General features: G+C 37.4%; 1 protein-coding gene across 1 annotated transcript; it reads right to left on the reverse strand.

Moving 5' to 3' along the window:
* Window positions 1–2,213: 2,213 nt before the first annotated feature.
* rpe (ribulose-5-phosphate-3-epimerase) lies at window positions 2,214–4,535 on the reverse strand. The gene is made up of 6 exons (XM_033987407.2): window positions 4,354–4,535; window positions 3,624–3,703; window positions 3,363–3,502; window positions 3,162–3,296; window positions 2,743–2,829; window positions 2,214–2,669 (listed from the first exon to the last, which is right to left on the reverse strand). Exons 1-6 carry the CDS (start codon window positions 4,527–4,529, stop codon window positions 2,547–2,549), a joined length of 741 nt encoding a protein of 246 aa, XP_033843298.1. The 5' UTR covers window positions 4,530–4,535; the 3' UTR covers window positions 2,214–2,546.
* Window positions 4,536–14,794: the final 10,259 nt, after the last annotated feature.

Here is a 14,794-nt window from a genome sequence, read left to right on the forward strand (position 1 = left end):
AAATGTAAAAACACAAAAAAGTTCGAACATTAAACATATTCAGATTGCTTTACATTGCATAATAATCATTGTATGACTGCCAGTATGTATACCCACATGCATAAACCACATTCATAAATAGGCAAGGGAGAAGAAGTGTCTTGGCCCAGGTGGGAAATTACTGCTAATCTTTAATTTATGGGGAAAACCCTCCTAAACATGCAGGAAAAAAAATAAATAAATTGCATAAAAAGATTCAAATCGGGGCCACCAGTTTCACCATAGCCTCTGCAGAAGGCTTTGAAAAACATAGCTCATCAACACATGTAGGTATATAGCAGAGAGTAATGTAAACTGAGAGTGTAAGACAAACATGAGTGGTTAAAAAAGAGGAATGAGAAGAAATAAAATAAAGGAATAAAAAGGCAAAGTATATAATTTGGAAGTGAAAGTGTAGCTGTTCTAAAAAATTTAAGGAAAAAAAAAAAGGAAACTCTACAGAGGATTGTTCTAGATTTGAAGATTGGTCAATGAAATTCCATACTTTTATTAGGAAAAATTCTACATTTCACACACTTCACATAGAAGATGTGAAGTCTCCATTAAGACCAGCAGATAATGAAACCAGGCCAAGTTACAGGTCAGATCTGTGATGACGTGGCCCCACTCACAGAAGAATACATGATTTGCAGGAATGCTTTAAGAAATAAATATGATCATAAATAAAACATAAATGCAAAATAGACAAATTAATTCCATACTGAGGAATATTCCAGACAAAATAATAACTTCTCCAAAGAGACATACAGGAAAGTTACATATTGCACCTTTAATGAACTGATTGAAATTACCAGATTGACTTGACTTTGTGTTTATTGTAGGTGTACATACTCTTTCACACTAAATTATGCCCTCGTCTCCTCACAGCAGCAGGCACATTGACATACAAAATGCCTGTCAGTATTTATTACAGGGGAAACACTGTGAGAGAATCCCCTTGTGAAGTTGTAAAGCATGTATGACGTTCTCCTACACGCGAGATCCACATGTTCAGTGATCCATTGAGAAAAGCAAACCCCATTTGATGGCATCATTTGCTATCGTATGTGGCATATGAATGAAAATACAGATTTCAAACATACATTTTTTAGAGGTCTGTGATTTGCCCTGCAGACATGTACTGCATTATTGAGGGAGAACTCCTTGTAGCTTGAAGTGTGTCATGGGTGACTCTCACTGACAGCCCACAAAGAGATAAGGAGAGGACCAGACATGTTTTAAGTCTACAGTTGGCCCCAAAAAACCTTTCTGGTATTGAGCCAACAAATTCAATATTATTTTTATGAAACAAGGTGCTGGGCTCTAAAATGGCATTATTAGATCTTTACCTTAAAGGTCAGTGGCTCAGCTGTGATTATTTTTCCCCACACAGTTTTATGATTTCTGTGTTTTTTATAACAAAGACATTTTTATTAGAGTGGGTGGAAAAAGCACGAGCACATTTCTGTTTGAAGAATTATTCCAGTCATTTCCCTGTAGAGGCACTAATAATTTGGTGGTTTATTTTTCAGGACTCACATCACATCATGACTACTTAATGTATTATAAATTAAAGCACCAATTCTACTCTAAAGAGAATAAGTCAGCCTCATTCAAACAATATGTGCTGGCAGTCTAATTTCATCCTTTCCATCTTTTCTTCCCAGAGCAGATCTACATTTTTGTGGCAAGTTCGCCCCCTAGTGTCTTCTTTTAAAGATAACAGGATTGATAAACTAGTTTGTGCGTATAAAATGTAAACAGACGTATGACGTGATTTGAATATACAGGTACATTAAAAACTAATGTGATGGAGGAAATTGAATGTACATTAATAATAAGTTAAAAAAAAAAAAAATCCTTATAGTACCTATTTCTTGTACTTTTGAACAAACGTACTTTGATTGCACCACTTGTTGCCACAGTAGAAAGAATTATTTCCCTCAGTTTAATTTTTTTTGACAGAAAAAGCATTTAACTTTATGCCAGATTTGTTCCATATGACTTGGCCCAGTAATTAAAGAGATAAAACCTATAAACCAGGACAATGTTTGACAGTAAAAAGGCAACAGAATTCTGACCTGCTTACCGACTCCATTTAAAGCTATAAACACACTACAACATGATGATGACACATGAATTCAACCTATTCATAAAATAGACAGTGAAACACTGTACAATAGAATGGTTTTATTTAAACAGTATTATTACAGTCAACTTACATTGTAAGTCCAATTTGCTTTAGGAATGTAACTAATATGAAATCAGCATCTGGTTATTTTCAACTAGAAGAAATTCTGACTTCAGACTAAGGATTGAGGATGAACAGGGTCAATTTGAAACGTATTCAAGAGCCTTATTAACTCCGTGATCCGGACATGGACTGATCACAGCCTCCACAAAAGGCTCTTACGTGTCACCATGACCTGGGCTGCTCACACAAAAGTCTGTTTCATCTTGTCCACTGGTGGTTGTTGTAATGGGAGGGACATTGACGCGTGCTGGACACCACAGAAATAGGGGAAAGGTCAGCGGTCCAAAGAGCGTTTCTGAATGGCTTCAGCCACCACCGAGCGAAGGTGAGCAATGACTGAGCGAGGATCATCACTGCCTATAACGGCACTGCCTGAGACTATCATGTTTGCCCCAGCCTGAGATAAACAAAAACATGCAACAAATGAGCACGTCAATAAGTCAATCAGTATGTCAATAAAGCAAGCTTACCTCCGCACAACAATGAATGGTGTCTGGACCAACCCCACCATCTACTTCAATGTCCAGTGAAGGAAACTGGTTTCTTAACCACATAACCTGTGCATACAAAAACATACAAAATATAACATTATGAACATGTCAAATCAAAATTACAATGGCTCACATCTCTGCTTGCCTGTCACCACTGGATATATTAAAAACTGTAAAGTCTCTCTGATGACTCAGAACAGAGCTAGTTAAAGTTTCCATTCTCTCCACAATGACATACAATGAAGTAAATATTAGTTTCTTCACTTCACTAATGTTTCCAAACTTCCTCTTCCTTGTTGTACAAATTCTATTTCACTGTCTCTGACCACACACAATAACATAAAACAAACAAAAACAAAAAACAAGACATTTTTGTCATATAAACTGTAGGACATTACCTTGGGCATCATGTCTTCCATAAACTTCTGTCCTCCAAATCCTGGCTCCACTGTCATAACTAGAGCCATGTCTATCTGGTTAGCCCATGGTGCCAGCTCTTCAACTGTTGTACCAGGTTTAATGGCCAAACCCGCCTAAAACCAAAGTGTGCATTTGTGAAGATACAATGTTTATGTGCAAAGCTGCATGTCATTTCTCACCTTCATGCCACTCTCCTTTATGTCCTTGATGAGGGCTGCGGGGTTGGATGTTGCCTCTAAGTGGAATGTGTACTGGTTTGCTCCTGCTGCTGCCATTGGCTTGACCCATTGCTCCGGTCTGGACACCATCATGTGCATGTCTGCATTCACACAAACATTATCAGAGAGCGGCTAGGCAGGTGACGTGCACGTGAGTTCAATTAGAAGAGCCGATTTGTTTAAGATTGGAAAGGAAATTGCATTCTCAAACCAATCACTCACCAAAGAAAGGCTCTTGCCCCAAACACTTTCGTAGGCACTCGACCATGGGATGACCAAATGTGATGTTAGGTACAAAATGTCTGTAAAAAAACATTCCAATATTATTAAAATGTGCACTATGTAGCTTTTCTGGGGTCCACTGTTTGTCTGTCTGTCTGTCTGTCTGCATGGCAATGTTATTGTTTTGCCTGATGTTCCCCAGTATGAAATTTGTTCCATTGTACGTTCGCAAAACCACTTAGATTATTTCTGTGAGCGGGGTCGCCACTCTATGGATCTGATCTGTAATTTGGCCTGGTGTGACCTGCTTGTCTCACTGGAAAATTTTCTCTTTTTTTTTCTTATTTGTATTTTAAACAGGACGCCCATTTAAAAAAAGAGCCCGAGCGCTCTCATTAGCTTCCTCTGTATAAAAAAATATAAATAAAATAATCCCATACTGTGGAATATTTAGGCAGAGCTATTACTATGTCCATGCAAATCTCAGTTGGTCTAACACTGCAAAACACCACTATAAAATCTACAAGTGGAAAAAATAATTATTATTTTAATAGACATATCTTGTTGAATGTATCAACGTATTATAGGTACACGGATTGAAATAATTATTTTCTAGTGCATTTTAATTGATGAAGCATTGTAACTTATGACAAGCTAGCTTAGCCTCTTAATGCTAGCAGGCTTAACTTCTGAGCTCCGAGTTAGCATGCTAATTTTAAAGTAAACAAACCCGTCCATGACATCGAGGTGCAGGTAGTCCGCCCCACACTCCATCATCCGCACACACTCACTGCCCAGGCAGGACAGGTCACTGCTCAGGATGGACGGGCCGATCCTCGCACTGTAAGCCATGCTGTATCTGCTGTACTGTCTGCATGCAGCCTGGAACAGAGTGAAAAGCAACATAATTCAACAACATGACAAGCTGCGGGATGTGTTAAAGAGATCCGCTAAAGACTTTCAAAATAAAAGACGTGCATCATTTTCGGGGCTTTAAACTTAAACTTATTTGTCGTCCTATAGGCTTGACTCAAAATAAACACGTAAATATTATTGAATCAAAACATATTCTTTATTCATATGTTGAAATGGCAATATTTTGACGTTGTGGTGTTTTATTGCGGAGTCGTATAGTCGAGTTTCTACTGTTGTGAAAAGGTAACTTGATACAAATGATTGAGCTAGCCTGATCCCACTTCCGCTTTCATCACAAATCAGTTTAAATTATGGGTCAATCTGTATTCATGGAATCTCGGAAATTTGGGAATACGCACGTGCAGCAACGACAACGACAAACGTACGTGCAACAACGTTAATAACACTTATTTGTACATTTGATTATCTTTGCTGATTGGAAAGTTGTGTAAAAACTCGCAATTTTTATGACAGAGACTATTGTGACGAAATACGTTGTTTCGTGTAGGCAAATTACGGATAAAGTCTTTAACCCCGTTAACTCCTTTATTATAAATTAAAAGATAAAGCTGCATTAAGGCTTGGATGTGTTTAATTTGAAAAGTAAAACCATTAATGTAAAATAAAACAAAATCCTTCTCCATTTTCCGAGTTGAAATTCCGACTCGGGTTACATTTGTTCCCGTTTTTCCGAGTCAGAGGTCACCTCTTCCTAGTTTCCGAGATCACATGAATGCAGCATGTGACGCAAGGTGGCGTAGTAGACTATCCATTCGTGCCCCCTGTTTTGTTTTTTGTTTTGTTTTTTTAATTTGTTTATCTTATCGCTGAGCACATTTTGTTGAGTGCCTGGTGATGATGAGTAAAGATGTGTCTTCAGGTAATTAGTCAGCAAAATACATCAATCTAATCTGGGATAAGGTAAATTGCTAAGGGTAAATGTCCCAAAGGTAATATCACAGGTGTATTAAAATCAAAACTGTAGACTTGCCGTGTGCTTGTACAAAGGGGTCCTCTGCAGTGATCCACAAAATCGTCATAGGATTTGTTGAATGTTTGCTTAAGCTGATGAAAGCTGAGTCTTCAGCCCCACTTGAGGAGGAACTTTGAGCTCTCAGATGTGGAATTGTGTTTGTCATGTTTACTTTCATTGGTCTTTGGGTTTATTTGATTTGCAACTAGACTATCATGGACAACTGTTGAGATATTTATGTGATGGGGAGATTTGTTGCTGAAAATGCACTGAGAATGATACCAACATGTCTTTCTTTTTTCTTTATTATTCTTTACTTTTTCTCCTGACATCTCATTTACAAAAAGACAACAGTTACAGAACATGCTTGCAATTTTGACGAAGAACAGGAAAATAGTTTTTGACTTTGCACCAGGCTGTGAAATGACTTCAACTTTGGATATTATTGAGTGCACAGAAGAAGGGCTGTAACAAGATTGACAGCAGCATTCTTACCACATCAATACTAAATATTTTAACTTAAAGGACCTATATTATATGACCTTTGAGCCATGTTATAATGCTGTTACCTCAGCAAAAACATGCACAGAGTTTGTGTTTTGTTTCATCCACATATGTTTCAGTAACCTTTTATTATTAGTCTCTCGACATCTGTAAATGTCCAAATGCTCTGTTCTACCTTGTGATGTCATGCAGTTTTCAAGTTAACAGCTCCTTTTGCCTTTTGTTCAGTAGAAATGAGCTGTTCCAGGGCTGAAATCCGAATTATTCTAGTGAAGGTATGTGGAGTTTAAAAACACCGTGGAGCACTTCCTGTATTGCCACATGACATCACAGTGTGGGAACAGAGTGTTTTCTGTTTAAGAGAAGAACTCAACCTAAATATGCAGGAACTGTGTGAAACGTGTGAATGAAGCAAAACAAAACTCCAGGTATTTTTTGATGAGGAAACAACATTATAACATAGAGCAGAAAATAGCGTAATATAGGACCTTTAAGTGCTGGACCTAATATTCAAAACCTGAAAACTGTTGCATTAGTAGCACTAGTGGTAATATCTGAAATTATTTGATTATAGTAAGAAAAAATATACATTTCAAGTATTAGTAACAAAAAAATCACATTTGTTTTGTGTACTTCATTACGGTATTAAAATTTTTAGTATTAATCTAGAACCCCTTTTGCACTTTTTGGTGTTTCTGTCCTGTTTCAGTCCTGACTTTGTGGACAATATTAGAGATTAATGCCCTTTAAGAAGGTAGCATCGTGTATGACTGATGTATTATGACAATCAGTTTAAAGCATATCGTCTATTAGGAAGATGGTTTATTTCACAGCAGCTGTAGGATGGCACATTACTCAGCTCACTGTAAACAGGCTGCCCAGCGTGTGCTCAGAGTCACTCAGTCATAAGCTTCTGTTTACTGGAGGCCCCCATCGCACACACCTCCTCTGGTCCGGGGCAGAGGAGACAGTTCAGGAATGTGACTTTGTAAAGCATTTATTATTGTGAGGAAGGTGCAGCTGTTACAGTGGATGTTATAGTGTGGTACAGGGCAGTGTGATTATTGGTGGTATGTGTGTGCTTTTTAAGAATGTCAGTGTTTGTTTTTTCACTGCGAGGCTTAAACCAGATTGGATTTTCTTAGTCTTGCACTTGATGTGTATTGACTAGGCGTGTCAAGATTGCTCGGTTAATTAATAGTTGTGATTTTTCAGATGTCTAATTGTAAAGTACTTTCCTTTATCATTCAGAAAGTGTCATTTCATAAAGCTGGTCATCCATCCGTATTCTTCTGCTTATCTGGGGCGGGTCGCAGGGGCAGCAGACTAAGCAGGGACTCCCAGACTTTCCTCACCCCAGACACTTCCTCCAGCTCCTCCGGTGGGACCCCAAGGTGTTCCCAGGCCAGCCCACAGGCGTAGTTTTTTTTTTTTTAACTACAACAGCCCTTGAGCTGCACACACAAACTACATGAGCTATGTTCAGAGTCCTTGCAAGAATCCAAAAACTTGATTTCCCAATAAATGTTTCCTTGGATCAGTTTGATAGTCTCCTCAATGATGCTGTATGCATGTGAGGTTTTGCAAGACTAGAGCTTGAAACTTGGAAAATGTCAACCTGCATTAACATGGTGTATGGAGAACTGGGCCGGTACTCTCTTTCTATTACCATCAAGAAAAGAATGAATGGCTGAATGGAAAGGCTTTTGGAACGTAATAAAAGTAAACTCCGTTAAAGGACCCATATTATGACACTTTCTGGTCTATGTTATAATGTTGTTTCCTCCTCAAAAACATACCTGGACTTGTGTTTTGTTTCATTCACACAACATTAACACAAATCTTGCATATTTAGGCTGTGTTCCTCTCTAAAACAGAAAACACTCTGTTCCACCTTGTGATGTCATGTGGTAAAACAGGAAGTGCTCTACTGTGTGTTTGGTTTGAGCCTAGTTTGATTTTAGTCCTATAAAGTTGAAATTAATCACATTGTTAGATGATGTATTCCATTTGGGAAGTTCTTAAAAAGCCTAGTTATAACTGGGAATTTAAGTTTAAAAAATATACACTGTCTGCTACATCTTGCCTGTGCTTTCGTGTTATAAACTTAAAAAGAATCTGTAAGGATTTAATGAGTAGTTTCTGAAAAGTTGATCAACATGGCCTGAGAACGTGACGTTGTGTATACCATATATTCTCAAACTTACTCATATGTAAAATGTAGTGAGTGTGATCCTAATGAGCTTGTGGGTCGGCCATTTCTCGTTACATGCATTCCTGCATCTCAGTCATCTGTGAAGACAATTAAAAAATGGATTTTTGTCGTTGGTGTGAATGTGGTGATTGAACGCTAATGAATCCCATTCGCCTTCAGCTAAATTGGTGTTTATTTTCCTGTAATCTGTGTTTATGAGTTTCAGATTAAATCAAGATTGCACTTGTTTTGGTAATGTGACATAGATTTTTATTTTCTCATATGAAAGCACTTTTCACTACTAGATTACTAGACTATTCCATTGATCCAATGTAATCTAGGGCTAGTGTGATTAAGTTCATTAGCTTCTGTTATGTTTAGATTCTTATTCTTACTCTAAAGTATAAACAGTCTAGGGTTGTCAAAAATCAATATCTAGATACAAATTTTACTAAAACTAGTATTGAAACTATATATATATTTTTTTTTTAATTACACAAATAAGAGAAAGTGGTATCGTTCTTGAATAGTTTTACAATGATCTTTGTCTATATCAGAGCTAGTACAAAGCCACATCAGAATCAGAATCAGAATCAGAATCACTTTTATTGATCCCCGAAGGGAAATTCTCTTAGTTACCAGATGCCACAACCACAAGATAGAATTTAAGAATAAAAATAAAAAGTAATTTAAATAAGAATAAAATTTGTGCAATAAGAATAGGTGTCATGCAATAAGAAATAAAGTGTCAGTGTTTCTAAAGTGTCAGTGTTAAACAAAATAAATAAATAGATCACCTCACAAAAATCACACACTATTTACATCTATGTACAAAGTGGAATATTGGAGTATTGAAGTGAGAGCGATCGTAACAGGCAGCACACGGCTCGCGCATGCGCACTGTATGTGTATGTACATGATAATAAATAAAAATAATACATGATTTTTAGAGGTACTTTTCAAAATTGTTGAGGATTGAATTGAGTCTTTTCTTTTGTTTCAAAAGTAGTAGCATCCTAACACTCATTCAGTAACAGGCAAGTTTTGGAGAATATGAAAAGTAAATGAAAGTATGTATAGAATTATGTACAAATAAAATTATATTTAGCCAATGTGTTTTACATTGTGTTGACCTAAAGACATCACTATTTCCTGTCTCTAACTGACAATGTCCTGGAAGCCTGCACTTTTACACTGTCATTACTGCTCTACAGGGGAAATGTACGTTTATTGAACACAGGGAAGAATTCCATAGTGTGCTTTAAGTGCTCCTCAAGATGTGTACAATTGTAATCTTAAACAGGGTGTGTTTACTTGATCTTTGACCTTCAAACTAAAGTGCAGGAAGGGTAACATTAAGCTTATTTAATTTTCCTTTCTTCATTATTATGATTAAAACAACTGGCTGTGCTCCAAGTATTTCATGCATTGTCTTGTTGTTGCTTCCTTTTAGGAGTTGACTTGGGCCTCCTGTCTAAACAGACAGTGATTAAAAAGCTCTTGATGATCAGCGGAAGACTCCGGTCAGCACGAGTGTCCGAGATGACGTTCCCTTCCTTTACTTTATGTGATCCTAGTGGGAGTTTGGAGAATCAACCGGAAGGGTGCTACCTCCTTGAACTTATGGTAAAACTGTCCAATCAAGTGTGCCTTCCTGCCCAAGGTTTATAAAGAACGTGTTGCATGAGTCTATACACTGGGACGCACGACAGGAAGACTTTCATCATGTTATGGATGTGACGGCAGGATGAATTTAGAAACATTTTGATGTAGGCTCAGTGCGCACCAACACGCAAACTCACTGTGTCTCAAAGATAACTGTGTCACTTTTATTCAAATCGGAAATAATAAAATACAACAACCTATTAAAACTTCCTATGCTAATTATTCCCACCCAATTATTTTTATATGTAGAGTACTTCAGTTTGAGACGTAGTTTCAGTATTTATTATGCCTCAAAATTAGCATTAGTGTTAGTATTGAGACACAAACATCCCTCTTTTTAATGGAGCAAGTTTTCTCCAGTAAAGTATTCATTTTATTAGTGTAGTTTTTGTATCCACCTGCAGCTCCCTCTTCACTACTTTATGTTTAAATATGTATTCATTTTAGCGTGACTCTGCAAAACCCTCATAGGGATAAAATTGGACAGGAAGTAGTGACGCTAAAAGTGAGACTGCCAAGCGTTGTTGTGCACAGAGCCAATAATTAATGTTTTGTGAATAGTGTTCCAAATTAACTAGTCAATTACACCATTAATTAAAACTGAAATTGCAGTTCTGAATTTGTAATACTATTGTTAACAACTGGAGCTTTCTATCAGTTGTCTTATTACAAATTGAAACTACTACATATTCTTTTAGTACTATCCCTACAACTTACTAAATACATATCATGGTGGTGAGTGCAAACTTGTGCCAACATAAGGCTTTTTTAAATTCATTGTCACTTTTTTATTGCCAGTTTTTGCGCAAAAAGATCAATTTACATGGCTGAAGTGTTTTGCTTAAGTATGTTCAGTTTAGTACCACCAAACTTTAACTTAGTAAGTCAACACATCCGTTAACGCGCTACCACTGAGCCACTATCGACCCATTTTCTTCTCTGCTAATCCTTAAAAAAAAGCCAAACAAAAGATTTAACTCAACACTTCTTATGTGAAGAGCTCCTTCTGACATAGCTCCTTACAAGACACTGAATTAGGTTTCAAGTTTCACAGATGGTAATAACAATATAGGCACGCTAGCTCATGAGAATAAAGTGGATCTATAAACTCTCGTGTGGGGCACCTGCTCTTAAAGGGAATGCAGTAAAGGTCCAGAAATGTGGGCCCCCAACCCATAATGATTAACTACATAAAAGCCAGCTCCCTCCATTCCTTTGGTTCTGTTCAAAGAGTTGTGTCGTAATCTTTTATGGCAGATTTTAAGAAACACATCCACCCAAGAGAAGAACCCAACTTTTTTTTTTTACTCTGTTTTGATAAATAAGCAATTTGTTCCCAGCAGTGTGTCTGTGAAATAGTTACCAGGGATACCAGGGGTAACTATTTCAAGCTACTGGGATGTCGTGTTTGTATTGCATGACCTAACAGCGCTAGATGAATGGCAGCAGTGGATAATTGTTTTAAGATTTACTAACGATTGACTGAGATGACCCACCGTGCTCTCTCCTTGTTTTGATCTCGTTCAATACGTAACTCAACAAACAAAAGAGAGGAAACAAAGGCGAGGGAACAAAAGGGGACGCAGTTGGGGTGCGTGGGGCCGACCTTCTAAAACATCTGCGAACTAAAAGCAAAGAGGCCAATGCTCTGGGCTAGTTTCAAGCAGCAACCCTGTTATCTATCATTTTAGCCCTTATAAACATGTATTTTGAGATATTAGTAAACCGCCCAATCCCATATGAATAGCACTTTGGATTACTTTGTCTTCTGACTGTTCTTTTCACTCCTTGCCGCAACAAACAATTTCCCCCATGTACTCCTGCATATAGTTCTCCTCTATTGTTTTATGGCTTTGGAGAGAGATGGTTCTACTAGAGTTCTCTTATATTTATCAAACATTTTTAAGTTTACTGTTACGCTAATTTAGATATTTAGCATATCATTTGGAATTAGTAGAGCCTAATTTGGCCCTGAGGCTGTACGCTGAGTTTCACCATGTCCACCATTTGACCTTTCACCTTTATGTACCAGCTCATGTTGCGAATCTGTAGAGTGAGGGAGAGGCCAGCGTGTCATTAGAATAGTCTGTGAAAAACCCCCCTGATGTGAAAATGGCTCCTACAATAGAGCGCAATTCAGTGTAAAAAAAAAAAAGTCACTTCAGAACTCTAAGAATGGACCCGTAGGGGCAATTGCACCTTTCAACACATTCATTTATTCTAACAAAAGAAAAATCTAAGGTGTAGCACCTGCAGGAGTCTCAGGAGCTCTTTATGAAAAAGGCTTATGGTTATAAAAACTGATCCATCTGATCATAATCTTTAATATTCAAAGTCAGATCAAATGAAAAACACAGCAGCATATTCTCTCTGTACATGTCCTCCCGGCCTAGTACAAGGGTTATGAAAATTGGAATTTCTTATGAATATTCTTTCTGTTTTAAAACTTTACTTACTAAAATATTCTTTTAATATATTCCATTTGAGCTATCGTGGTTCTAACAATATAATCTGTATAACCTTTAACAGTTGAAATAACAATTTGTTATGAGGGGATGAAGTGGTGTGGTAATACCCACTAGTATTAAGCCAGTATTTGTGTCAAATGTTTAAAAAATAACCTTTTCATATTGTTCTAAGTAGGGGTGTGCAAAAATATCAAAATATTGATATATTGTATTGTTTCATTTAATGATACAGTATCGATATCATGGGCTGCTTTATTGATATATCACCCAAGAGTATTTTTTGTATATTTTACCAAATAATTCTGTCACAGTGCTACATTTGTGTGGCTTGTTTAGAGGAAAGAAACTCATTTATGCAGAATTGACATTTGATTCACCGTTTTGATTATTAAAATAGGTTTATTTCATATTAACTTTGGTTTAACAAACACTTTTAGTATCAGAGTTGTGACTTAGTAAATATATTGTGATCATTCAGAGCCGTTATACTGCACATGTCCCTGTTACATGTAAATGTGGAGCTCATATAAGCTGTGGATGAGTATTACTGGACAATGGAACAGTTTTTCTAGTTGGTTAAATGCACAAAACAAAATGCACTGTTATATTCATTCATCTTCAATAAATGGAAGCTAAATAAAAAAAAACAACATATATATATATATATATATATATATATATATATATATATATATATATATATATATATATATATATATATATATATATATATATAAAATTTTGTGAAAATGGGGTTGATCCTTAAGTGTCCTGAAAGCCTTTATTTTTGACTGAATCGAATCGATTTGAGATGTATCGTATCATATTGTATCGAATCGGCAGTGCACTGTATCGAAATACGTATCTTATTGTGGCCTATGTATCATATCCGCAACTTCTTAATGATACCCAGCCCTAGTTCCAAGTATTATGTCAAAAGAAGATCTTAAATTAGTGCTACAAGTAGCAGTAGAACTAAAACAGTGACTACATATTTTGACAGACCCATTATATATTGCCTTATCTGTTGCATATGGACAGTTTTACGGCGGTAAACATGGCTATGAATCTAGAGCTAATAAACCACTGCCCACTTCTTTCTGGAGTGCCCTGGCCTTGCTCCACCTCCTCTCCTGTTTATCATGGGGATCTGCTCCTCCACTGGGAATCGTTTACATGCTTCGAGTGCTAAGAATACAACACTTTACTCAGCTGTGCGCAAAAACAGAGCAAAACAAATGACTCCACTGAGAAAAAAAAGATAACTCCAAGCCTGCTATCATAAGATCCATGTGGAAGTACAGACAGACGCCCCATGTGGTGAATCTAACAGCTGCGGGACCAACTGCGGCGAGACCTGGGATTACCAAATTGTAGCACAGAGCAATCCAGAACGCACATGGACACAGTTACATAGATACAAGTAAAAACATGTGCTAAGTTAAGAGCAAAAACATATACAAACCATGACATCCCCTCTTCTTCCTGCCTGCAGGTTAAAGAGGTTTGACAGAATAAGACTCCCTGAAGAGAAAAACGACTATTTCACGTTTAGCAGTCACTTCAAAGGAGGGGAATGCTTAGGGGTGAGTATTTTTGGACACATTGGCTATCAAACTCCTGCTGTCTTGTGTCATTAGGAACAGCTCAGGGGAGAGGTCCACACTGCTACAGCCCAGGATGATCCGGAATTAAAAATATGTTCTATTAAAAGTCTTTTTTATTCATGACCTATAACCATGAATAAAATGTCTACCTATCGATCATGCAGTTCAAATGTAGAGACTGTGAAAACAGAGGAGTACTTCTGCTAGTGCTGCCTCAACTGGTGCAACTACTACTTACATTACACATTACTTAGTCGGTGAAATACGTCGACTGCAACCGTATGCAATTCTGACTCTTCTTATACGCGTCTTCTTACTGTTGCTAATGCCGTCTTTGCTTACCCCATGCAGAAACTTGGATTTTCTTTGGAATCACAATCCAAACTTGAAGTGGGTGCAAGACAGCAAAAAGCTCTTTTGGCACTAGGATAAATTTTACTATCTGGGTAAAACTACTTTACACCTCTGTAAGTGGGAGGAGAAGAGTGATGTGTTACCCTACCCCGAGATCTCCAGCACTCATGGGAGCACTTGACCAGGCTCTGATCTCAGTGAGGCCACTTCCGTAATTCTTCCACGCTCTTGTTTTCAGTCGCCTTCCAGATATCTGCAGAGGTATTTTTCACCTCCTTTGTAAGGCTGCAGCTTGTTGGCACAGAGTGTTGACTTTACTGATGTGTTTTGCTTTGGCATGGGAATGACTGACCGGCTTAGAGTGGCTTAGCAGAGTGTCCTGGCACATCTCCAGTATGTATAGTAGCTAATAACGGGACAAGCTAGTCACTTCTTATTGGTTGAAAACACTGGACTGGAAAGAAACTGCAAACGGAACAAGCCACTTAATA

Source organism: Periophthalmus magnuspinnatus, chromosome 21 (genome assembly GCF_009829125.3).
Source record: "Periophthalmus magnuspinnatus isolate fPerMag1 chromosome 21, fPerMag1.2.pri, whole genome shotgun sequence".
Classification (NCBI taxonomy): domain Eukaryota; kingdom Metazoa; phylum Chordata; class Actinopteri; order Gobiiformes; family Gobiidae; genus Periophthalmus; species Periophthalmus magnuspinnatus.